Raw genomic sequence first — 27,140 nt, 5'->3', positions numbered from 1 at the left:
TTTCCGAACATTTCCGAACTTTTGTGGGGGAGGTCCCGGAAGGAGTGGACCGATATAATCCATCTTTGAACTTGAACTAAGTTTGGACAAAATATATTACGAAAGCCACATTTTGGACCGAATCGGCAGATCCGTTCGAGAGTTATCTTGCGCTCCAACCATTACACACGGTGTCATAGGGTTTTTTGTAACTTTCAGGCTATTTCCTTAGGAAGTATGGACTTGCCCCTAATGAAACTTACAGCGTCGTATAGAGGACAGCGAATACAACTTGCGTAAACAAAAATCAAAGCGATTCGAGACCAGGTCCTAAACTGAACTTTTCCGAAATTTTGTGTGGGAGGTACCCGAAAGAGTGGACCGATTGAGTCCATATTGAAACCTCATCTAAGTTTGGTGGAAATTACACGATGTGCAAAGTATGGACCAAATCGGTTATTCCCTACAAGAGTTATCGTGCGCACAAGTTTTGCGACAATTTTTGAACATTTGTGGGGGAGGTACCTGAAGGAGTGTACCTATATGGCCCATCTTCGAACTTAAATCGAATCTGGACAAAATAATTCGATACCCAAAATTTTAACCGAATCGATTGATCCGTTCGAGAGTTATCGTGCGCACCAGCCAGCCAGACAGACAGACAGACAGACAGACGGACAGACAGACAGACGGACGGACATTGCTAGATTTACTCAAAATTGTCTGAAACGGATATCGTACAAACATACTTGGGGTCTAAAACCATTATTTCGATGAGGCACATTTTTGGTCGTATCAAAGTGTAAATACCCTCTTTAGCCTAAAGGCTGAGGGTATAAAAAACATTTTTTCCACAAAATGTAAAATTTGTTAGAAAATTAAAAAAAATGTAAAATTTTTTTAGAAAATTAAAAAATTTAAATTTTGTTAGAAAATGTATGTATGTATGTATGTATGTATTCCACTTTTATCCGTTCACTCAATGCCGAATAGTACTAAAATTAGTACCATTTAGTACTTTTCGTGCCACCGTATGCACACCCGCTTTGCACACATAAGGTTGTGGGTTCAATTCCCCGGCCAGGCAACATCAAAACACTTTTTCAACGGTGGCAAAATACCCCTCAGTAATGTTGGCGACATTTCCTGAGTATTTCAGCCATGTAAAACTTCTCTACAAAAGTGGTGTCTTAGACACGCCGTTCGGACTCGGCGATAAACTGTAGGTCCCATATCATTGAGCTAATATGACTCGGGGTGCACTCATTGATATGAGAGAAGTCTCCCTTGTCCCTTATGGGATGTTTGTGGAACAATTATTATAGTACTTTTCGTATATATTTGTACACATTTCCGAATCACCTCCTTATATTAACAAACGAATATCTCAACCGATATTAGCATATCAATTTTGAAGATTTTAACTTTATCCGTTCACATTATACCAAATTGTACCCTTTTAGTACCATTTAGTACTTGTCGTAAATTTATTATTCGAATTTCCAATAACCCGTCCGTGTCCCAATTTTCCGCTCAGAATTCAAGTTCTACTCTTTCGCCTAATACGAAAGGTAAAATTTTTGTACATTTAGAAACCCTCACTCAGAATTTGGAGATTCTACATTTATCCGTTTCGCCTCGACGTTGATTACCAGTAAGTCACTCATTTTAAAAATTTTAATACATTTAAGTACTTTTCGTAATTTTCAAAAACCCAGTCAAATCGACCACCTACGCCCCATGACTACAGATGGTAATTAACGGGTATTTGCCCGGTAGATACCCACTCGGTAGGTTTTTCTCTATTATCCAAAGCTTACAATCTTATTGGCTTTAATTGGGCACAGTGAGTTCTCAATGTGTTTAAAACATCCTCGCACAAACCTGTCAACTGAGGTTCACGTTTTCTTGTAGCCAGCCAGACAGACGGACGGACATTGCTAAATCGTGTCCAATTGTTTGAAACGGATTTCGTCCAAACATACATGGGGTCTAAAAGCACTATTTCGATAGGCACATTTTGTCCGTATGAAATTGTATATGAGAATAAGTAAAAAAGTATCAGTCGGCTTGGCCGACAGAGATATACCCTCAGCCTGTGTATATTAAAACAATTTTTTTCCCAAAAAACGTATGTATTTAGAGGGTTTTAAAAATTTTGGGCGCATGAAACGACAAAAATGTTGATTAGGATTAAGGATCTAAAAGGAATGGATCGACACTGACCGTTATGGAAGTGGATCTCCAGCCAAAACATATGGTGCCATAGGGGGTTTTTACACTCTTCGGGCAGTTTGCTCAAGAAGTATGGACTTGCCCCTAAAAAACTTTTACCATCGTAATTGAGGCAGCGAATGCAAGTTGCTTCAACAAAAATCGAAGTGATTCGATATCGGGTCTTAAAGTGGACAAATATAGTCCATATTCGAACCTGATCTATATCTGGTAGATACATTAGGATGTGTAAGGTATGGACCAATTCGGCCACTCCCTTCAAAAGTTACCGTACGATCAATTTTTCCGAACATTTTTGAAATATTGTGGGGGAGGTACCTGAAGGAGTGGACCGATATGGCTTATCTTCGAACTTAAACTATGTTTGGACAAAATGTTACTAAGACCAAATTTTGGACCGAATCGGCAGATCCGTTCTAGAGTTATCTTGCGCTCCAACCACCTCACACGGTGTCATAGGGGTTTTTTTTGCTACTTTCATGCTATTTTCTCAGGAAGTATGGACTTGCCGCTAATGAAACTTGTACCGTCGTATGGGGGGCAGCGAATACAAGTTGCTAAAACAAAAATCAAAGCGATTCGAGAGATGGCCCTAAACTGAACTTTTCCGAAATTTTGTGTGGGAGGTACCCGAAGGATTGGACCGATTGAGTCCATATTGAAACCTCATGTAAGTCTGGTACAGGTTTCACGATGGACAAAGTATGGACCAAATTGGTTACTCCCTTCAAGAGTTATCGTCCGCACAAATTTTCCGAACATTTTCGAACTTTTGTGTGGGAGGTACCGGAAGGAGTGGACCGATATAGCCCATCTTCGAACTTAAACTAAGTTTGGGCAAAATATTACGAAAGCCAAAATTTGAACTGAATCGGTTCATCCGTTCGAGAGTTATCGTGCGCACCAGCCAGCCTGACAGACAGACGGACGGACAGACAGACAGACGGACGGACGGACGGACATTCCTAAATCAACTCCAAATTGTCTGAAACACATTTCGTCCAAACATAATTGGGGTCTAAAACCATTATTTCGATGAGACACATTTTGCCCGTATGAAAGTATATATACCCTTTCTAGCCTAAAGGCTGAGGGTATAAAAAATCATAATTAGGCTAAAGAGGGTATTTACACTTTGATACGACCAAAAATGTGCCTCATCGAAATAATGGTTTTAGACCCCAAGTATGTTTGTACGATATCCGTTTCAGACAATTTTGAGTAGATCTAGCAATGTCCGTCCGTCTGTCTGTCTGTCTGTCCGTCTGTCTGGCTGGCTGGTGCGCACGATAACTCTTGTAGGGAATAACCGATTTGGTCCATACTTTGCACATCGAGTAATTTCTACCAAACTTAGATGAGGTTTCAATATGGACTCAATCGGTCCACTCCTTCGGGTACCTCCCACACAAAATTTCGGAAAAGTTCAGTTTAGGACCTGGTCTCGAATCGCTTTGATTTTTGTTTACGCAAGTTGTATTCGCTGTCCTCTATACGACGCTGTAAGTTTCACTAGGGGCAAGTCCATACTTCCTGAGGAAATAGCCTGAAAGTTACAAAAAAACCCTATGACACCGTGTGTCTCGAACGGATCTGCCGATTCAGTCCAAAATTTGGCTTTCGTAATATTTTGTACAAACGTAGTTCAAGTTCAAAGATGGATTATATCGGTCCACTCCTTCCGGTACCTCCCCCACAAAAGTTCGAAAATGAAAATTTGTGCGTACGATAACTCTTGAAGGAAGTAACCGATTTGGTCATTACTTTGCATATTATGAAATTTCTACCAGACTTAGATGAGATTCCAATATGGACTCAATCGGTAAGCTCCTTCGAGCACCTCCCACACAAAATTGCGGAAAAGTTCAGTTTAGGACCTGCTCACGAATCACCTTGGTTTTTGTTGTAACATATTGTATTCACTGTTCCCTATACGAAGGTACAAGTTTCCTCAGGGGCAAGTCCATACTTCCTGAAAAATAGCCTGAAAGTTGAAAAACAAACCCTATGACACCATGTTTATGGGTGGAAGCGCAAGATAATTCTTAACAGAAATGGCGATTCCGGCCAAAATTTGCCCTTCGTAATATTGTTTCCAAACTTAGTTTAAGTTCGTAGATAAGCCATATCGGTCCACTCCTTAAGGTACCTACCCCACAAAAGTTCAAAAATATTCGGACAAATTGTGCGCAAGATAACTCTTGATGGGAGTGACCGATTTGGTCCATACTTTACACGTTCTCATAATATCTACCAGATATAGATCAGGTTCGAATATGGACTATATTTTTCCACTCCATCCCGTACCGCCCACACAAAATTTTAGATAAGTTCACTTTAAGACCTGCTATTGAATCACTTTGATTTCTGTTGAAGCAACTTACATTCGCTGTCTCAATTACGATGGTAAAGTTATTTCAGGGGCAAGTCCATACTTCTTGAGAAAACAGCCCGAAGGGTGCAAAAACCCCCTATGGCAACCCCATGGTCTATGTCGGTCTATTCCTTTAAGTACTTTTTCCGCAAAAATTTTTAACTTTAATCCTAATCAACATTTTTGTCGGTGCATACGACCAAAATTTTGAAACCCCCTAAATACATAAGTTTTTTGTGAAAAAAGTGTTTCAATTTGCCCATGCTGAGGGTATATCTCTGTCGGCAAAGCCGACTGATACTTTTTTACTTGTTTAATATTCCATTTGGAAAAAAATAAAATTTTGTTTAGACGCTACTTGAATGATTTTTGGTACATGGTTTGAGAAAAAATTCCCATTCTCGAAATACTAATTTTGGATATTGCGCGCAAATGTTATGGCGGTTACAATTCTGATTATTAGAAAAAATCTTATAAAAACGCTATTCATTATAACGAGAAACATTGTTAATTTATGGCTTCCTACATACTATATGTTTGTTTACTGAGGTGCCATGACTTTAGTGAAAAAGTTGTAAATTTTCGCGGAAAATCGGAAAAAATTCAAAACAATTGGTAGTTTCCAACTTGTTTTAATAATATTCAGGCTGTTTACACATCTGAAATATATATAAAAAATATTTACGTAATCTAAACATTGCGAAGATCGCGGTTTGCAATATTATAGCAAAAACAAAAAAAGTTATTAAGGAAGTTTATAAAAAAAGTAAGAGAACATATTTTTTCAAATTTATTTTGTGAGATAGTTGAAGAAATTTTAGGAAAAATATTTTAGTTAAATTTCACGCAGAAAATTAAATTTTTTATTCTAATCGCTTCTCGAATACACGCCAACATCTACCGGAAGATATGGAGAACGTCAAATAAAGTTTGGGTTCCTTTAAATGGGGTATAATCTTCAAATAAAACTGTATCGGTTAATGTTCTTTTTGAAATACTTGTAAATCGCAAAATTCCTCAAAATTACTTGATGCGCATGCTGTTTACCAATACATCGAATCCTTCTCTTTTAATATGTACACATTTGCCAGGATTTACTTTGGCGGCTGCGATGTAGCATCGTCTACAGCTTAGTGTGCAAAAAATTGTATAACGGTTATAATTTGCACAAAGTGCATACACTTTTTATGTGCTTCCGATTTCACTATCAACCATGAAAAAATACATCGATCTAAACCTAGTTCGATAAAATCCATCAAGAACCGTGAACGTAGCATCACACTATTTGTGTGATAAATCGGATACAGCTCCGTTGTCACTTAATTTTTAAACCGCTGTTTTCGCGAAAACGCGTGTGATGTGCCAGTTTCTTCATTGAAAGGGAAATGTTCCACAGAAAACGCGATTAAATCCGCGATATTTTCAAAAACATTTTTCGCACATTTTTCTGTTTTTGCAGTAGCCGTTTCTGCCTTTCTAGTGGATAGATTTTCACGATCTATAATTTATATGATCCGGACCGTGAACTACTAAAAAAACTAAAATATCTTGGGGTCCCAGCACAATCAAAACAATATTGTAAATACTGTACCCAGTAATTTAAACGGTTTAACCAGCAATCGAATAACAACGTAAAAAACTCGTTTGCTTCAACGTGTTTTTACATATTTTTATTCATTTACGCGGTCATAACTTCCACGCAAATTAACTTTTTTAGCCACATGTTTTAGCTTTGATCAAAAACAGTTCGTTTGGTCCAACTATGGTCGTATTTCGTGTTACACTGTAATATGTCGCGTATTATGATAGTGCAAACCTTGGCTTCATCAATATTAATTTTTTTGACTTTAACTCATATTTATTTTGCGTAACTCTGTAATATAAAAGATCTCTATTTTATAAACATATCCTCCAAGTTTCATTGTTCTATCTTCATCCGTTTAGAATATATAGATTTTTGACACAAAAATAAAACCAATTTGGGGCACACTATGCCTTGTGGCGAAGGGTATAAAAAGTTCCATTTAGACAATTAACGCAGTAAGCTCAAACAATTTCAAAATATATTTGTTTTAATATTTTATATTGGAATTTAAGTTGAAACAATCAACGGACTTCTCTTTAGAAGATCTTTGTACCTGAAAGCATTTTTTTTCTTGGAAGGTCTGACAAAACCTATGTTTTTAAAAAGCCCGATTCTTTTGTTCTTAATTTTGGAATCTTTTGAAACTAAATTTTGAATTTCTTTATTTGTTATTAATTATTTCTCTATACCAAGTGTTTTCAATTGTCACTGATTGGAACAAATTATTTCTTAGTTCATCATCATACGTACAAAGTTGAGTGTTTAAGGGGTTATGGCCACTTATTGTGCATGAAAAAAAATTTTCATGAATTTTTTACAAGAAATCTACAAAGTTTTTAGAACATTTTGTTTTCATCAGAAAGGTCATAATTACGGCTATTTTCGGATTTTTTTATGAAAAAAATTGAAAATTTTTCTGACAAATGGCCCCCTACGAACCACTGTTTTTACTAAAGCAGTTTGCGGTGTCCACTGTAGCTACAAAATCAAATAAATCGATAAGCGTACGTTTTTTGTGGGATCATTAAGAACCTAATAATCTTGTCCTTAAGCGAAACGGAATTAAACAAGTAAAAATTATCAGTCGGCTTTGCCGACAGAGATATACCCTCAGCCTGTGTGAAGGTACCCTAAAGAGAAGACCGATTTTGACAAAATATTAGATCTTTGGATCCCCCTGGACCTAATCGGTATGTCCGTTTAAGAGATATAGTTCGTACCATTTTAGTGACATTTTTTTTAACTTTTGTGATGGAGCTAACCGGAAGAGTGGACCGATATGGCTCTCCTTCGAACTTAAACAAAGTTTGGACAAAATATTACGGAGCCAAACTTTGGACCGAATCCGTTCGATAATTACCGTGCGCTCCCGCTACTGCTGTCGTAGGAGTTTTTACAGCTTTCGGGTCATTTTTGCCACTTAAAAAAAACTTGTGCCGTCTTAATGGGGGAAACGAATACAAACTGCTACAACAGAAATCAAAGGGATTCGAGAGCAGCTCTTAAACTGCACTTTTCGGAAATTTTCTGTGGGAGGTACCAGAAGGAGTTGACATATATAGTCCATATTCGAACTTAATCTATGTCTCGTAAAAATATTGCGATGTGCACAGTATGGACCAACTCTGTTACTACCTTCGAGAGTTACCGTGCGCACCATTTTAGCGAAAAGTTTAGAATTATTGTGAGAGAGGTACCAAAAGCAGTTGACCGATATGGCTCATCTTCGAACTTTTGGACCAAATCGGCAGATCATTTCTCGAGCTATCTTGCGCTCCTACCACTACTCGCGGTGTAATTGGGGTTTTTTTGCAACATTCAGTCTATTTTCTCAGGAAGTATGGACTTGCCCCTGATGATGGGGCAATGAATTCAAGTTGTTACACCAAAAATCAAAACGATTCGAGAGCAGACCCTAAACTGAACTTTTCCGAAATTTTGTGTGGGAGGAGTTGACCGAAGGAGTTGACCGATTGGGTCTATATTGGAACCTCATCTAAGAATCTGGTAGAAATTTCACCATGTACAAAGTATGAACCAAATCGGTTACTCCCTTAAAGAGTTATCGTGCGCACAAATTTTCCGAACATTATCGAACTTTTGTGCGGGAGGTACAGGGAGGAGTGGACCGATATAAAACATCGTCGAACTTAAACTAAGTTTGGACAAAATATTACGAAAGCCAAATTTTGGACCGAATCGGTTGATCCGTTCGAGAGTTATCGTGCGCTCCAGCCAGACAGACAGATGGACGGACATGGCTCAATCAACTCCAAATTGTCTGAAACGGATTTCGTCCAAACATACTTGGGGTCTATACCCATTATTTCGATGAGGCACATTTTGCCCGTATGAAAGTGTGTATACCCTCGTTAGCATAAGTGCTGAGGGTATAAAAATACCTATTTAAAAACTGGTGAACTGTCAAAGTCAAAATTTCAATTTTAACTATAAAAATTGACAGTTCTGTGGCATAAATCCGTCCAGTTATTAAAGTCTCTCGCTTAAGAACATGCTTTTTATGTGTATAGTAAACCGCAATTTTCGGAACATATTCTATTCTACCTGTACTTAAAAACGAGCCAATAAAAATTTTTCGATTTTGTTAAATTTGCAAGTGGCCACAACCCCTTAATAAAAATGCTTTCTTATTTTTCGTCATTTTCGTCAGAAATAATAATCGCATTTAATTTAAGAGTTTCTCAACCTGCTTTTATTTTATTTTTATGGCTTTTGTCATCATGTCAGTGGTTGTCATTCTGGCGTTGCAGCATATTTATCGTTAATAAAGATATTAATTTTCACATTTTCATTTAATAACGCCTGTATTTTTAACCAAAGTCGAAACTCTTGTCGTCATCATGTCGTGAGAGTGCCATAAAGTTGTATAAATATATCCTTTATTGAGTTTTTACCGCCAATCCTAGTACATATATGTAAATGAGTTGACATGGTTATGGAAGTAGACAGGTATAAATCATATATTATATTAAAGTGTATAGGTAGGTAATGGTAGGATATGGAATTATTCAAAGGGTTGGTTTTTTAATTTCGGTATAGTTTTTCCACAAAAATCTCCATATAGTTCAAATAAAATACAGTGAATTTAAGTTGCCGTGGAGAGAACGTTCTTTGGAGTGTCATATCTTTGTAGAATTTAAATTTTAATATTGTAAAAAAATACACATAAAAAAATACAGATTTGTAAGAGTTCCGGAAATCGTATCATGCAACATAAGTATTCGGGTTAAAAATATATATTTTCAAACTCGACACAATAAAGAAATTAATGGTTCTAATCGAAAGTGTTAAAAAAGAATCATTAATCACCTTCAGCCTTAATAAATATTGTTAATTACAAAAGAATGACAAATAACAGTTACAAAAATTAAATACATAAGAGGTACTTGTACGACTTTTTTTAGGGAAATGCCAATTTCCCTAGAAGTGCCCATTTTTTGGTGCTTCTGGGTAGACCCAATCATTCCACTGACATGTTACAAAATCATCACTTTAATACTCCAATACTCTTTTCCATAGAGTCGTATGAATAATATATAAATCATACGGCCCACCAGTTATTGGAAAATTACCATATACCTCCTCACTATTTAAGAGTTTGCCTTATCACGCACACATTGCATAAGTTTTCTTTTCAGTTATTTTAATCTATTTTCGTTCTACCTCTCATTGTTGTTGACAAAACAAAAACATACTCTATTACGCATTTTACTTTGTCCACCATTTCACATGAAACCCAATGACATTTAGTTTTACGCTAAAAATGTCATCATCCAACTGTCGCCTCTATTGGAATATTACCAAGAAAACAAGTAACTCGGCAATGCACAGCTGTCTATCAAAAGAAACGGAAAATTGGCGCACGACCGACATCATTGATAGAGGTAAGTCAAACCGGGTACATAATGTCATATATTCCTATATGCAGATAAAATAAAAAACAAGAAAAATAACGTGACAAATTAAGGCAGAAACTGCATCGCCATCATCATCAACATGCATCCTGTCTACCATGAGGCTAGAATGGACTCGACCTCTAGGTGTGATTAAGTTAGCATATAATTTATTTACATTCATTCACTCACTCAGTCTTCTTTTTTATTCAAGTCGCCATAGGCCTGAAGTGTGTGTTACCCAGCATATCTTATGCAGGTTGATGTCTTCTCACCGTATGAAATCTCTTAATTTATATACATGAGCACGATTTCATGCTGAAACATCATATGTAAAAGGATGGACACTGGGTTCAGTGGTATAAAATGCAGAGGAAGTGTTATACCAAAAAATGAGGTTATATAGCCAGTAGGACGATGCGTATTCTCCAATGGATGGAAATCGTAAAAAAATTAATATATGTGAAATCAATCGATTCCGCAATGAAAAGAATTCTAAACATAAGGACATAATTTTCAACAGAGTGTCCTTTAGTCAGTCAAGAGTGCCGAATCTAAATGTGCTATGAGACCCCAGGCCCCGGTTTTAAAAATAAATAGAATTTTCATAGGTGACAAGAGAAGCATGCATTTCAGCATAAATTTGTAGGCCTAAGTTCTCCACTGATAGACCAAATCAACAGAGTCTACCCAGAATAAAATTATAGCCTTGAAACAATGACCCTAAATATCGTTTAATTTCGGGGTCAATATATCAGAAAGTATTGTCTTCCCATAGCAAAAAATAATGTAGACATCATGACAGTGGTTACACGTTATTCAAATTTCTACACGTCATAATTATACCCTCAGCATTTATGCTAACGAGGTTATATACACTTTCATACGGAGAAAATGTGCTTCATAGAAATAATGGTTTTAGACCCCAAGTATGTTTGGACGAAATGTGTTTCAGAAATTTTGGAGTTGATTGCCCGTCCGTCTGTCTGGCTGGCTGGAGAGCACGATAACTCTCGAACGGATCAACCGTTTCTGTCCAAAATTTGGCTTTCGTAATATTTTGTCCAAACTTACTGTTAGTTCGAAGATGGGTTATATCAGGCCACTCCTTCCACTACCTCCCCACCTGGTCTACCAGGTATAGATCAGGTTCGAATATGGACTATATTTGTCCACTCCATCGGGTACCTCCGAGACAAAATATCGGATAAGTTCACTTTAAGACCTGCTCCCGAATCGCTTTGATTTTTGTTGAAGCAACTTGCATTCGCAGCCTCAATTACGACGGTAAAAGTTTTTTCAGGAGCAACTCTATACTTCTTGAGAAAGCAGCCCGAAAGGTGTAAAAACCCCCTATGGCAACATATGTAGTAGCTGGTGATCCAATTCCATAATGGTCTATGGCGGTCCATTCCTCCGCAAAACTTTAATCCTAATCCAAATTTTTGTCGGTTCATACGACCAAAATTTTGAATACCCAATAAATATAAACAATTTTTTTCAAGAAAGAATTGTTTCAACTTACACAGGCTGAGGGTATATCTCTGTCGGCAAAGCCGACTGATCCTTTTTTACTTGGAACTGGATTAAATTATGGATAGTTACCGCGCCCGTAATTCATTTAATTAGCCGCCGTAACATTTGGAGCTTTTGCACCATTCCTTACATAAATATGGACTTGTCCACGAAAAACATAATATCGCTGAAAGCTGGAACCTCGAAAAGACCTTAAACTGCACTTAAGAGATGTTAACCTTTTAAGATGGAGGTACCTGATAATGTTGTCTTATATGGATCTTTTTGGAACTTGATGTGTTTTGGAAGCAATTTTACCACGTACGATTATCTTGGGAAGTATGTATTAATTTGCCCCAAAAAATTGTACCGTTGTAATAAGGGGGAAATATCATTCAACAAATTTCAGAGCGATCCAAGACATATCCTTCAACTGCAATTTTGCGAAATTTTTAGAAATTTTGTGTAAAGGTACCGGAAGGGGTGACCGGTACAATTCTTCCATATTTGAACCTGATCTATGATCTAATGTACAACTTTTGGATTACATCGTTTGAAAGTTCGAGAGTCATACTACGCAATATTTATAGCGAAAAGTTTTGAACTTTTGCGGGTAAGGTTCACGAAGGATTGGACCGGTATGGCCGGGCCATCTTCGAAATAATATCATGTTCTACTGGTTTGCCAAATCGGTTGTTCCGTTCGAGAGTTATCGTGCACTTCAGCCAGCGAGACAGACGAACAAGGCTAAATCGACTCCAACATTTCTGAAAAAGATTTCGTCCAAACATACTTGAAGTCTAAAACCATTATTTCGTTTAAGCACATTTTTGTCGTATAAAAGTGAATATACCATGGTAAGCCTAAAGGCTGAGGGTATATGCAATCGTACAAAAACCAGTTTTATGATGGTACGTGCAGTACTGGAGGCAAAAATCCTGATGGAATGTGCAAGAGGAAAATAAACAAGTAGGAACTGAATTAAGTTCGCACAGGCCGAACTTGTTATACCCTCCACCACGAGTTGTATTGAAGTAAAATGGAACAATTAATTTCCTTTCGTTTATGAAGAAGACTAAATACCAAATTTCAGCAGGTTCGGTAAAACAGTGTGACTATCCTTCAAAATACCGAAATTTGGGGGTAATGTTCCATGGGGGCTATATCAGAAGGTCCATCTATACCTACAAACTTCTGGCGGAAAGTTTTTAGACCTCCAGAAGACTAAATACCAAATTTCCGATAATAATATATAATAATTGTTCCACAAACATCCCATACGGGACAAGGGAGACTTCTCTCATATGAGTGCTCCCCGATTCATATTAGCTTAATGATATGGGACCTACAGTTTATCGCCGAATCCGAACGGCGTGTCTAAGACACCACTTTTGTAGAGTAATTTTACATGGCTGAAATACCCAGGAAATGTCGCCAACATAACTGAGGGTTATTTTGCCACCGTTGATGTTGCCTGCCCGGGGAATCGAACCCACGACTGTATGTGTGTAAGACAGGTGTGCATACCATTGCACCACGGTGGCACCCACCAAATTTCCGATATTTTAATAAAACCTTCAAAATTCCGAAAATCAAGAGGTACGCTTCTATGAAGGGTGTATGAACTCGCTGACCTATACTGATAATTCTCTTTTGGAATATTTTATAACTCCATGGAAAACTTTCCGTGGGATAATGACATCACAACCTACAGAATTCGAAACGTGAACCTATACCGACGAATTTCAGTCAGAAAGGCTTTTACCTCCAACAAAGACTAAGTAACAAATTTCAGTCATTTCGGTGTGCTAATGAGGCTAAAACCTTCACAATGCCGAAAACCGGGTGGTACCGTTCTATGGGGGCTGTATGAAGGCGTGGTCCTATACCGACAAATTTCATACCCCAAAATAAATACCAACTTTCAGCCGTTTCGGTGGATTACTGTGGCCCCAACCTTCAAAATACCGAAAATTAGGAGGTACTGTTCTATGGGGGCTATATGAAGGCGCGGACCTACACCTACAAATTTCTGGAGAAAGTTTTATACCCCCATCGAAAACCAAGTACCAAATTTCAGCCATTTTAGTGTGAGAATGAGGCTAAAACTTTCAAAATACCGAAAATCGGGTGATACCGTTCTATGGGGCTTTATCAAAACGTGGACCGATATAGCCCATTTCCAATAGCAAACATCCTAGGAGTAACAGAAACTTCTACAAAACTCTTTCTTAAAAATTGCGAGCTATATCTTTATTTCAACAGACGGACGGACGGACATGGTTATATCGACTTAGAATTTTACCCTAATCAAGAATGTTTATACTTTATACTGTCTCCGATGAATATTTCCATGTGTTACAAATGGAATGACAAATTTAATTATACCCTCCATATTATGGTGGAGGGTATAAAAAGACATGCAGGAATAATACATACAAGAGAAGGCTGCTACCATATTAGGCAACCCCACATTAGTCTTCTACAGAGGTTCTCTTTACCAAAAAAAGTCCCCTATAAAGGTCATCTATGCTTTAGAAGACCTGTGTACATGTCCCTTTTACCATACAGGACCTCTGTAGACATCGCCCGTGTTAAAGAAGACCTCTGCCGATATATTTTGCAGCATACAAAATCTCGTTATAGCTTTTCTATACTGTAGGAGACTTTTTCACAGGTTCTCTATATATAAACGGAAAAGAGTTCTACAGCGCTATACACATACACACATTACCTTTACAGAGGTATTTTTGCTATAGAAATCCTCTACTAATGTTCTTTATACCAAAGAAGACGTCTGTACCACAGAAAGACTTCCACGTGCGTAGTTCCTCTATATCTCAGAGGACTTCTGCAGAAGTTCCGTTACCATGGAGCGTTTTCACCACAGATAACTTCTACAGAATTCTTCTGCACTTTTACAGAAGTCATAATTCCACAAAAGATCACAAAAAACCGCGCTACAGAAGAAATCTACAGAGATATTTTGTACTAAAGAAAATCCTTCAGTAGGTTCTCTTTACCACAGCAGTCTATAAAAATCGAAGAAGAATTCTACAGAGTTCAACTAGTCCCCTTCCTCTGCGGGGTGTTCTATACCAATGAAGATTTCAGCAGATGTTGTCCGACCGCTAAGAAAACTTTCATGTACCACAGAAAACCTCTATAAAATTTACAGTACACAGAAAAAACAAATTAATGCAATTTATGAATAGTGTTCAAAAATTGTTTACAGTGTTCAGATTTTTACATTCTATGAACCTAATTCATAAAGCAATAAATACTGTTTTCCTTTTGAATGAAACATAAACATTGGATATATGCCTACTCTCTTTTGCAAAATATGAACCAATTCATTCATTTCAAAATAATCGTCTTTAAAGCAAGAAAAAGTTACTTATATTCAAAACTCTGTTTATATTTTTTATAATTTATTTTTTCTATAAACATTTTGTTTTTTATTTTATTTTGAAAATTTGTTTTTTTATTTTGTTTTGAAATTAGTTGTTTTTATTTAAATTTGTAATTATTGTTCTTTAAATGATTTTTCCTAATGAATTATGTATGTATCTTGAAAAGCAGAACAATGTATACCATTTATACATACCTATTGAGAACATAAGCAGTAGCTTGAATTATTAGCAGTTGCATTTATATTACAGAAATTCTAAAATTGTATATGCGAAGTAATGCTATTGATATAGTGAGTGTTTTCCGACAACAAACGAAATCTATACGTGTTTGGTTTGTTAGTGTAGTAGTGATGGTTGTTTAGGCTGTTGTGCTTTGTTGACACGGAGTCAATGTGCGTGTAGATACGATGAAGAGGAGGAAAGACAAAAGCAATAGAAGCAAAACCACAACATCTTTATAGGCAAAGCTCAAAAACCGTTTTTTGCCAGAAAAAAATAATGGGCAATGTAGGGGAAACTAGAAAATTAATTTTTGTATTTTAGAAAAGCATGCATACTTTTGCAAAAATAGTTTGGGTACATGAATACAAATATTTGTCCATTCACTTTAAAAGAGGTCCGTTCAAATTATGGGCAAAAAAATTATGAACGGAATTAGTAAAAAATTCATACTTTTTTTCTGTGTTCCAAAAATACATTTATTCCATAGAATATATTTTTGGACGTCTACCTTTCTAGAGGTCCTGTATACCAAAAATACTTCTGTCGATGTCCCATATTCCTTAGAAAATATCATTGGAAGTCCACTTTAGCAATCATATAACGATTATACCGTTGATAAATCCTTTAGCTTTGTTGTGTCGTGTTTTCTAGTGCCACGAACACGATAATCACAAACACCAATAACATCTCTGGTTTTGATTTAAAACCCATAGAACGGAACCTCCCGATTTTCGGTATTTTAAAGGATTTATCCAGATTTTCTCACCGAAATGTAGCATTTAGTCTTCTTTGGAGATACAAAATTGTCCCTAAGAAATTTGTCAGTATAGGTCCACGTTTTAATATTACCCCCATAGAACGGTACCTCCAATATGCCTATTTGGCCGATTTTGGGTTCTTTGGGCTCCATATGGCTATAATACAAAGTACAGGAATACAAAGTACTGTGGATCTAAGATCGCTCGGTTGGCACGGGTTAAAGTTAACCGATCGCCATAAACGTTCATATATAAGGCTTTTTGATCACGTGCAGAAAATTTAAGGTGTAGGAGTACCAACAAAGAAAATTTGGGTCGCCCTATTGTATTCACATGGTCCAAATATAATGACGGTAATATGTTATTTAAGATTCTGAATGGGTAGAAAACATCGAAGTTTCATTGTTATTCAACCTCGTTTAAAACATAGAAGAAGCCCTTTCCTACTTCGACATGCCCTCCATATCATGAAAGATGTCTAAATGGTACTGTATACATTTTTTCCCCACCTATCCACTGTTTCTTTTTAATATGTTTTTTTTTTTCAACAAGACTATCCAAAACACTGAAGGATATTTTCCTGATACACTGACAATATAACGTTACCTGGTATCGTATACGGCGAAGGATGTGGTGATGGCAGCCAATATGCGGAATTTATTGACGGATATGGCTTAAACGACGACAACAACGACGCTGTGGATGATGTAGATGATGTTGTTGCACATCCAGCTGATGCAGATGATGCTGACGGCGTTGTTAAAGATGATGAGTTAAATAACGATGAAGCGATAGCTTTGGCAGTGGCAGCTGCATCTATGGCTGTGGTTGAGGCATATGGATGCAAAGCCAATGAGTACTTGGTAGTGATACTTGAAACGTTAGTGGTGTTGTTTTTGTTGTTGATGATGATGCTGCTGCTGTTGTTATCGTTGTTGATGATGTTTGAGGAAATTGAGGCTAGGCTGTGGGTATTGGAATGAGAATTGCTGCTGTTCTTATTGTTGTTGGCTGTTATTGCATCACTGGCAGCACCTGCTGTTAGCGAACCACTACCACCACCAGTACCAATACTACTACTGGCACTGCTACCACTACTACTAGCACCACTGGCACTGCAGTTGATACTGCAACAGTTATTATTGGATAAATTCTCAATTACCGTCGGTAATTGCCTGTTTCTGTTGGATATATCGCTGAGGCTGTTGGCCGCTGAATTAATGTTACTGCTGTTGTTGTTATTGTAACTATTTGCATAATTTGCCAATGCAGTTGAAGCCACCAACATGGAGTTGGATAACAAAGACGACGACGCCGCCGATGATGATGATGGAGTCGTCAATGACGTTGATAACGTTAATACCGGCAACGTTCCAGTAGACATGGATGAAGTGTTTGATGTTACATTCGTATTTGGATTTAACATCATGCCAACAAGGGGTGTGTATGTCCCGCAGAGGAAGTTAATAATCCGCACAAAAAAAATTAAGACAAAATCAGCAAATATTTGTAGAGTGTAGAGTTCTTAACTGGATTGGGTTACACAACAAACGAAATTACCAAAATAAAACAATTCTCGACTACTATTAATCACGTCCGAATTGTGTTGTTTACAGAATAATTTTTTATTTTTCTTTTATACGTAGGAAAAGTTTTTTTCTTTGGAGGAACACATTTTAAACACGTACGGAAAGAACACGGCAAGTGTACGTCTTTTCTGATTTATTCGTGGTGGTGTGTGTAGAAAAAGTGTTAAAATATCAGTGAAGTGTACATGAAGAGAAGTATTAAAATATAAATTTGTTTATAATCTTCACTCAAAATTTTAATTTTGTCACTCTATTTGGTTTGAAATATTCGTCTGAGACCCTATTACTTGTAATTGATCACTAGAAAACTTTTACTAGGATTAAACATGAAATCTCAATAAAGTTCGCAAAATGTTTAAATAGGATTGACATAGGTACTGATCTTTTATCTTCACACAGATAAAGTATATTCTTAAAGCAAATCTATTCTGAGAGCAAAATAATGAATTACAAATATGTATAAATATATTGGGTGTTTTTAACTTTTTAATATACTTTTTAATTTAGTTGTCCATTTTGTAAGAAAAGTTCAAATAGCACGATATTTTGGTATGGTAGCCCAGCCCATGAGCGGTTACCCATGATGTATTTGATGTTGTTAAAACTATTTAGTTTTCATTGCAGGGTCAAGATCCGGGCAAAATATTTTTTCAATTGAGTTATATTTTAAGTTCTTGATTTGGTTTTAAATATCATTTCTCTAAATTTGCCGCTTTATTTGTCCTTTGGTTCCATTTCTTCATTTGTGTCAAAGATAAGTAGGACTCATTGAGAAACACTTACCTGAGATTGCTGAGATGAGTGCAGGCTAAATGTAGAGATGTGTAATTTATTTACCCTACAACACAGCTGAGCAACGCAATGTTTAACAACAATATTGGTGATTTTGCTTAGTTGGAATCCTTGGGGTTGTATTATAAATTCGTTTTCGTTATTTGTCTCTCCCTTAATGAGAAAGTTGATTTATTATTGTTGCACATACATATGTTTTAGAAAACATACGTTGAACGTTTTGTACTTACCGTAACAAGAAAACTAAAATATTTTCCAAAAAAAAAAAAAATATTTTGCACGGATATTTGAACCAAATTTGAACAAGAAACCAACATGATAATTAAAAAGTAGTGAACTAAATAGCTCATACCCGAAAAGAACAATTGTTTAAAATTCAATAGCAAAAGTGAAGTAAAAAATTGAATTAAAATATCGCTCATTTACTCAAAGAGTGACACATTTCCAAAAATCAAGTTTGGAGAAAAACGCGTTTTAAGATGCCTATTCAAAATTGTCATCCCAACTTAAAAAGACTACACAAAAAATAAAATAGCTACTTGGACCATCTTTTGTGTAGAAGTAGCCACATATCAGTGCAAAATTTCTGGGCAGGATCAAGCAAGATTTGAAGTGTTTTAGTGCTTCATAAACCCCGAAAACATTTTTGTTGATTTATGCCAAACTCCTAGTAAATAACCTTTTACTCGTTGAGTTTTAGAGATATCGACATGAAATTTTGACACAAGATAAAGCAGAAGTCGTAGAAGAAATAGAAATTGCTAACTCAGAAAACGCCTTTTTTGAGTTATGTCCCTCTTTGAGTAAATGAACGATATGTCATTCAAGTAGAACGCTTCTAACGCGGAAAAGAGCCAATAAACCTGCACAAAAAACCTAGTCCAGGTCCCTGTGCCATCAAATGTAGGGATCGCACAGTGGTTCCGCCCGTGGCACAGTGCGAAATATGGGCACTTTAGTGGAACTTTACTTATAACTTTTAATGTGAAGAACGTAGCTACTAAAATTTTCTAAAAATGTTTCTTATAGTTGAGGGTCGTATGTGGATAAATATGGGCCACATAGACCTGCGGTTTTCTATAGCCACCACATAGAGGTGGTGACCGTTTTTGCGTATTAGGTTCATTTGTCAACCGATTTAGCTGCAAATTGGTATATTGGGGTTTCAGAGGATGGAGAACATATGCACAAAATACTGTCAATATCTGTTCACGTATAGGTATAGCCCCCATTGAGCGTTACCGGCCAATATAACATATTTTAAAGATTCCAAGCACATTTAGCAATCTATTTGTTTGCATTTTAGAGATATTATTTTAGAAATATTAGCAACGTATTGTTTTTATCATTTTGCTATAGCCCCCATATGAGGGGGCACCCCATTCGGGATATTTAAATGGTGTTAGGTAATTATTGCCAACCGAGTTTAGTTTACTTTAAAATTTGTCTTCATTGAATAGAAAATATTCTAAAAACAATTCAGAGAATAGATCCTTGCTTTGGCCCCTCCCCCAAGCATCCACATACTTTAGTAAATAAAAAAATTAGATTTTTTATTTTTGGTATACTGTCATTGAGATAACCTAAATTTTACAAATTGAACGTTTCGACTGAGGATATGTTTATCTTATTACACGGTTCTGCAAATGGGTATATCATATAAAAGCATCTGGTGCAACTATGCTTTTTTTAGGTACTCAACGATGTCCTGAGAAAACTGCTCAAATTTGACCACTTTTTATATAAAATGTGAATGAAATTCGCAAGAATAGGCATAAAACTTTTAAAAGCAACATTTCTTAGTATTGGTGAACCCATTTTGGGATAAACGAAACCAACATTGACGTCTAATGGCGGTTCTTCTATCAAATTTTCAAAAATATAGATATATGAATATTCCAATGACTTTTTGAAGAAGTCGCATATCTCGCAAACCTGCGCGAACCTGCAGCTAATTTTTGGTTTGTCCATAGAAAAATATCCTACATCTCAGAAAAATGTGCGATTTATTCTGCAATTCACCAGAATGCATTAAAAAACCTCCAAAACTTATAAAAAAAATAATTTATTAAACTTTTAAAAAATCACATTTTTGGGGAACGAATAGAACGAATAAATTAGATATTACAAATCTATAAACGCCAAATAATCAAAAAATTGTCGAGAATTATAAAAGCAACAAAAACTATAGTCAACTAAAGTACAATTTGTTTGTATCACTATATTACTTAAGCAAAGCTAGAAGCAATTGTTTAAGAAAATAAATATTGTAAAACAAAAGTGCAACTTTTAAGTGCATTTCTAGTTGTTTCGCGGGGTAAATCGCAAAACTGAATATGAGGCATTAGTCATGGGATACTTAGCAATAGAATTCAAGAAGATTCTCATTAGTTTGGAAAAGCCGAAAAGTGAGTGTGATTCTCATTCATATGAGAATACTAGACACTTAAAGAGTTCGGGTTTTCGCTAAAAAGGCATCATTTCAAAAACTGAGAAGCCAATTGATAATTCCCTTCGCCGGGATAAAATCATGATATTGGTAGCGATCAGTAAAATTTTGCAAGAGGGTAATAAATGAAGTTGAGCCAATGGGGGAAAACTCCACTCAAGCAATCGAAAAAAAGAGGTTTAATGTACTTTAAATTTTGAGTAAAGTTCCACTAAAGTTCCCATATTTCACACTGTGCGATGCAAAAAAACCCCTATGACACCGTGTGTAGTGGTTGGGGCGCAAGATAACTCTCGAACAGATCTGCCGATTCGATCCAAAATATTTTTTTTCCAAACTTAGTTTAAGTTCAAAGATAATCCATGTCGGTTAACTCCTTCAGGTACCTCCCCCACAAAATTTCAAAAATGTTCGGAAAAATTGTGCGCACCATAACTCTTGAAGGGAGTGACCGATTTGGTGCATATCGATCAGGTTCGAAAATGGACTATATCTGTCTACTCCTTCGGGTACCTACCACACAATTTCGAATAAGTTTACTTTAAGTCTTGCTCTCGAATCACGTTGATTTTTGTTGAAGCAACTTGCATTCGTTGCCTCCATCACGACGGTAAAAGTTTTTTCAGAAGCAAGACCATACTTCTTGAAAAAGCAGCCCGACCATTTAAAGTGGCTGGAGAGCAGGATAATTTGGCCCTTCCTCATATTTTGTCTAAACTTAGTTTTAGTTCGAAGATGACCAATACTGGTCCACAAGTTCCGATACTTCCCTCCATATTTAAAAAATGTCCTAATATTTTTTCCAAATTTAGTTTAACTTCTAAAATGGCCCATATCGGTCCACTTTTTAGGGTAACTTCCCCACAAAAGTTCAACATTTTTGTCTAAGTGCAGCTTAGGGTCTGTTCGAAGATCCTTTGGAAATGTATACCGATGCTGTTCGTTGTGTTTCTGTTTACAGTGATATTATGTTTTCCGTGGACAAGTCCATGATTCCTGGAATACTAGTCCAAAAGTTATACGATGACCCACTGAAATGACTAGTGGGCGAGGTATCTATCGAAAAGATAAGACTCCCAAGGTAAGATCCACTTCCAGAATGGACTATGCGGTCCATACCTTCAAGTACCTCCTCCGCAATACTTTTGATCTTTAATCCTTGTTGGCAAGTTCAAATGACCAAAAAGCTCCAACAATTTCTGACAAGACCCTAAATACATTCGATATGTCCGTAGATGAAAGTTTCAATTCACATAGCCTGAGGTCTTTTTTACTTGTTTGGTATAGCTTTCATATAACGTGAACTCTAGATTTTTTATATCTTAAGGGGTCTTTTAAGCTAACACTATCAGCCGAACTAGCTGTAATTTGACATTTAAGGTTATCCGTGGTCACGAAACTTATAGGTCGATTCCTTAATGCAATTTTCCATTACGCATGCAGAAGTCGCCCGACTACGTCAAATTCTGTCGCCATAAAGTTAATTTTCCGGCGGCAACAAAATAGCTGTCGCCTTGCATTTTTACAAACGAATAAAAACGAACAATTTAAACGTAAGTAACATTTTCATATATTTTAAGTGAATTTATTTAATATTATATACGTTTTTTGGTGTGTTTAGTACTTATATTGGTAAAAATTACTACAAAACAGCAATTTGAAATGCTGCTTGAGAAAATGGAAGCCCACCCAAACGTAGCTCGTGGAGTCAGACTTTTCGGCGAAACTAAAGCCACTTTTGATGAGGTGTGGAAGGATGTTGCGGATCAATTAAATATTTGTGTGCGTACACCAGATGAATGGCACAGAGTATGGACTCATTTTAAATCCAAACTAAAGAAAAAACTTTCCGAAAATAAAAAGAACCTTACAGCTACAGGAGGTGGACCATCACAAGAAATATCTTTGTCGTCGATGGAACAAGAGTCATTGCCATGGGATTTTCGAAAGCTTCCTTCTGCAAAAAAATCTTAAAGCAGCACACACTTTAAGGATTGGCTGTATTGCGGTTGATCTGTGGGTTTTTTAAAGTCATTTTAATTGCCTCTACTATATAAATAACAGCGTCTTTTGGAAGCCGAAAATAGGCTTTAAACCTAAAAAATTAACAATTATTTTGATGAATGTTGGAAACCAAAATACTCACAATACTCATGGCAATTCTAAAGCATTCGATTTATCTCTTAAGTGTCGCATGATAGATGCTACGTTAACTATATTCTCCTCACTACCGTCAAAAAAAAAGTTCCACTGAGGTTATCATTTTAGAAAACTTTAACTTTTGTGTACACCTTCCTTGATATTTTTTCTGATTTATTCAAATCAAAACAGAAACCGCTCCGCTACATCACCGATAACTTGTTATCGACGATTATTTTCCATCGCATTTTTTAACCGAATTAGCTGTAATTTGACATTTGAGGTTCTCTGTGGTCACGAAACTTCCCCACCAAAAATCACCAACATAGGTCCATGTTTTGGTATTGCCCCATATAACAGAACCTCGTCATTTTCGGTATTTTGAGGATTTTAGCTACATTTGTTAACCGAACCGTCATGAAAGTTCTCTAACACAACTCGTCAACATTTTTCCATGTTTTGTTATAGCCCATATATAACGGTACTACCCGTTTTTTGGTGTTTTGAGGATTTTAGCTACAATTTTTCAGCAAACTAGCTGCAATTTGACATTTGAAGTTTTCAGTGGTCACGAAACTTTTTCACTAAAAGTCGTCAACATAGGTCCATGTTTTGGTATAGCTCCCATGTAACGGTACCTCCCGATTTTTGGTATTTTGAGGGTAATTTTACTTTTCAGTAGTGGGATTCTGTAACTTATTTTTGTTGTTATCGATAATTGTCGGTAAAATTAAAATGCTTATAATTTCGATAATTAACAATATTTTTCGGTAAGTTAACGATGAATAAAAAGTAGTCGCTAGCCTCTACCGACACAAACAGTGATGCCAAATTTTCTTTATGTTTTTAGTCATAATTTTGCGTTTTAATTTTAACGATTTTTGTCGGTAACAGCAAAAATGAGTTACAGAATCCCACTACAGGTTCCACCAAAAAAATTATAGATATGTCCACACTTTGACATAGCCCAGTAGGTGGTAGCTTTCAGCTGGCTGAACACATTTGTTAGATTAGACAATTAGGCATTTGAGGTATCCGTGGTCAAAAAATTGTTTCCACCGAAAATTGTAAAAGGACACTAATTATACTATTTTATTTTAGACTATTTTATGGTATAGGGTATTAAAAGTTCGGCCCGGCCGAACTTAACAATTTCTTACCCGTTAGTATAAATTCGTAAAAATGTATCCTCTTCTATCTATCTTTTGTTTTTGTAGCAACTACAAACCAAACAAATGATATTGTTGTAAAATAAACAATGAAGTTGTTAAAAAGTTGGTGAATTCATTTGAATGAACTTTTCCCCAATATACTTCAATACTTCTTTTATTACAACAAACAATTGCCACTCCTCAATGTCATGTGGCTCTTTTTATATTTTATATATATTTTTGTTAATTTTCAGGCTTTATTTTTATGTTTTAATATTTAAGTAATACTGTTTCGATCTTTGGAGCTGAGAGTTTTAGTTGATTTTTTCCCACCAATAACTACAACTTGTTTTAATAATATATTAAAATATGACACTGAAGATAGACTCGACAATGCGAAAAAAATTAAAAAGAAAAACATTAATGATTATTGTTTGTCTATATTTCTTCAACACTTGTTGATCCTGTTTCATATTTTAGCCCTTTATTTTATTTTTCGTATAAAGTCACAAAGAGAATCAGTTTTGAGTGTATTTTTTCTAAGTTAAGAAAAGGGGTATTTATAGCCTGTTTCAATAAGAAGATTCAAATACAAATTCGTTTAAACTACAATAAAACTTCTTCTTTTTTTTTTTTTTTTTTTGAAAAATGTTTGCTTCATTTGTGTTTTCGATCAATTTTGTTTCAAGGAGTTTGGTAGTAAGTGGAACAAATTTGAATTCGAATCGTCTTAGAGAAACAGACCATTAATGCTTTATGTTTATGAAGTACATATGTATACATTTGTTGTAGTGTTTTTGTAGATTGTGTTGAATTCTCAGAAAAGATAGTTTGGACTACTTTTTTGTAATTATACCATTAAAAATGTTAATTAGCTACCAACAGAGGCAACAACATATTTACACAACGAAATATTTTCTACTTTCTTTACACAGAAAAAAAAAAAATTAAATATGGATATTACAAATTACAAAAATTTTAATAACACTATATGTAATTTTTTGCATAAATCTTTTCAAACATAAATCAGTAGTGACTATTGTGCCTTAAGGGCCGTTCAAACCAATCGTAAATTATTATTTGACACGCAGTTAAAATCAATTCGTAAATTCAAACATAAAGAATAACAGAACCGAAGATACATTTAAATTATTTAAACATTTCAAATAGTTGGTTTTTTATTGATTGGTTTTTTAACACAAACACATAAGTATAAATGTATGTAATTTTGTAATTTACAATTTGCTTTCTTTCCAATCGTAGTTTGGAATTTGTATTTGCTTTTCAGATTACAACGTATATAAATTACACAGTGATGGTATTTTTATTTATTTGACTTTTTTATTTATTTATTTTGTTTGGTAGGTTGGGTTTTTTATTCTGTTATTTGTATTTATTTAAATTTAACAATTAACACTTAATACGAATTTAAACAAGAAGAAGAAAAAACACAACGTTTATGTGATCAGTCTTTTAGATTGCCGGCAGTTTTATGCGCGCGCTACGCTACGTTGCATTATTTATCAGTAAATGTTTGGCAGACCATTTAATCAAATCGTTTAGACCTCATCAATTGATTGCCAAATATAATTTTCAGTTACCCCTTTTCTTCTTTGGGGTTGTGAGTGTGTGTGTATGCTATTTTTTTGGGTTGTCGACTGATTTATTTTAGTGAGATTTGTTCTGTTTTGGTTTTTAGTTTGCATTTTGTTTTTCTCGATTATCTGAAATGACTCTAAAAATAGTTTGATTTATCACCCGAAACAATGAATGCATTGATTTCCACATTGAATGACATACCAAATGTTTTGGGCATGTTGGGCGCCATTGTTGCAACAAAATACCAAAGGACATTTGTGGCTTTAATGGAATTGAGGCGATAATATCAATAGGGCGAGTGAAAGGGCAGTATTTTAAAAGAGCAATTTTAGTTAGTGGAACACTGTGCAACACTGAAAATGCAAACAGCTTCTAATGGACATTTTCTGAAAGTACACATTGAGACTACAAAATCCCACCTAGTGTTTGGATTTTATAGCATTATCTAAATCGGGCCTTTTTCCAATGACCGGGGCTTTATCTCAGAAACTAATACGAATTTTGGTTTGCGGTCTTCAGCAATATTGTAGCCTTAAAGTTGCAGAACTCACATGTTAAACAGAAGAACTAAGAACGTAAGTATACCTTATTTCTGGAATTATAGTCAGTAGCAGCTAAATTTTGGGAGTTTAACCAAGTAACATTTCGGAAAAAATCCAAATAATGTGCTCAGCAATTCTTCAGAACATTTTGTTCTGTTCATGCTTTATACTTTCTATAAAACATATTTCAAACAATGTTCACACTTGTTGTTGATATATTTATCAAATTGTCATTGAAAAATAGGCTGGAAACAACGAGATATAGACATTTTACATGAATGGAATATTCTAAAGTGTTGCGTATTACATTCCAGCGGATATTTCTCAAAAGAAAAGTCAACGAAAAATGTAATAGTTTTGAAGATATGGTGCGAAATATACAAATTAATGGACTTTTTAGATATATTTGCTTTATGCTTTTATCTACATGTTTGATTCAGATGTTTAAACAAAATTCGAATTGGTTTCAGAGATATCGCCTTGAATTGCCCTAAAATGTCAATATTTAGCCATGTTTAGATGAGGCCATAAAATCTAAACCCGATCTAACAACATAAAATCCAAATAGGGGTTTTTGTCGATTGGGTCTATACTTTCATAAAATCGACAGTAGAAGTTGTTTGCACACAATTTCTTTGAAAATGTTGCACAGTGTTATAGAAGCAAAGCTATTTAATGTTGAAATATATAGCATTCTTAGCATTATGAATTTTGGCTATGATGGGATTTGGGAATAGTTAATTTATGTCATATTTGTGAAATTATCTTAAAAAACACTTTTCAATGCATGTCGTTCCCTATTTGAGTGACGCACAATGGTTCAAGAATCGATATTCCTGTCCAAACCCCCAAATTTTTGTCTTCACCGATTGTTAATTTCTATA

General features: G+C 35.6%; 1 protein-coding gene across 30 annotated transcripts in view; it reads right to left on the bottom strand.

The window, feature by feature from the left end:
- The window catches only part of bru1 (bruno 1), a 703,720-nt gene that overhangs the window by 139,679 nt on the left and 536,901 nt on the right, over positions 1-27,140 (bottom strand). The window contains exons 1-2 of one of the 30 annotated variants that reach the window (XM_073970807.1): positions 25,659-25,775; positions 16,602-17,524 (exon numbers count right to left, since the gene is read on the bottom strand). The exons of 21 other annotated variants lie outside the window; for them this stretch is intronic. In XM_073970807.1, coding sequence (XP_073826908.1) covers positions 16,602-17,424 — 823 coding nt within the window. In that variant the 5' untranslated portion in view covers positions 17,425-17,524; positions 25,659-25,775. Of the gene's footprint in view, positions 1-16,601; positions 17,713-24,971; positions 25,776-27,140 lie in introns of those variants that run through there. 8 more of the 30 variants (XM_073970806.1, XM_073970803.1, XM_073970804.1 and 5 more) reach the window with 8 other exon arrangements.

The sequence above is a fragment of the Musca autumnalis genome, unplaced genomic scaffold, assembly GCF_047663935.1.
Source record: "Musca autumnalis isolate F117 unplaced genomic scaffold, ASM4766393v1 scaffold_2, whole genome shotgun sequence".
NCBI classification, from domain to species: Eukaryota; Metazoa; Arthropoda; class Insecta; order Diptera; family Muscidae; genus Musca; species Musca autumnalis.
This window is presented reverse-complemented; position numbering and strand designations above follow the sequence as displayed.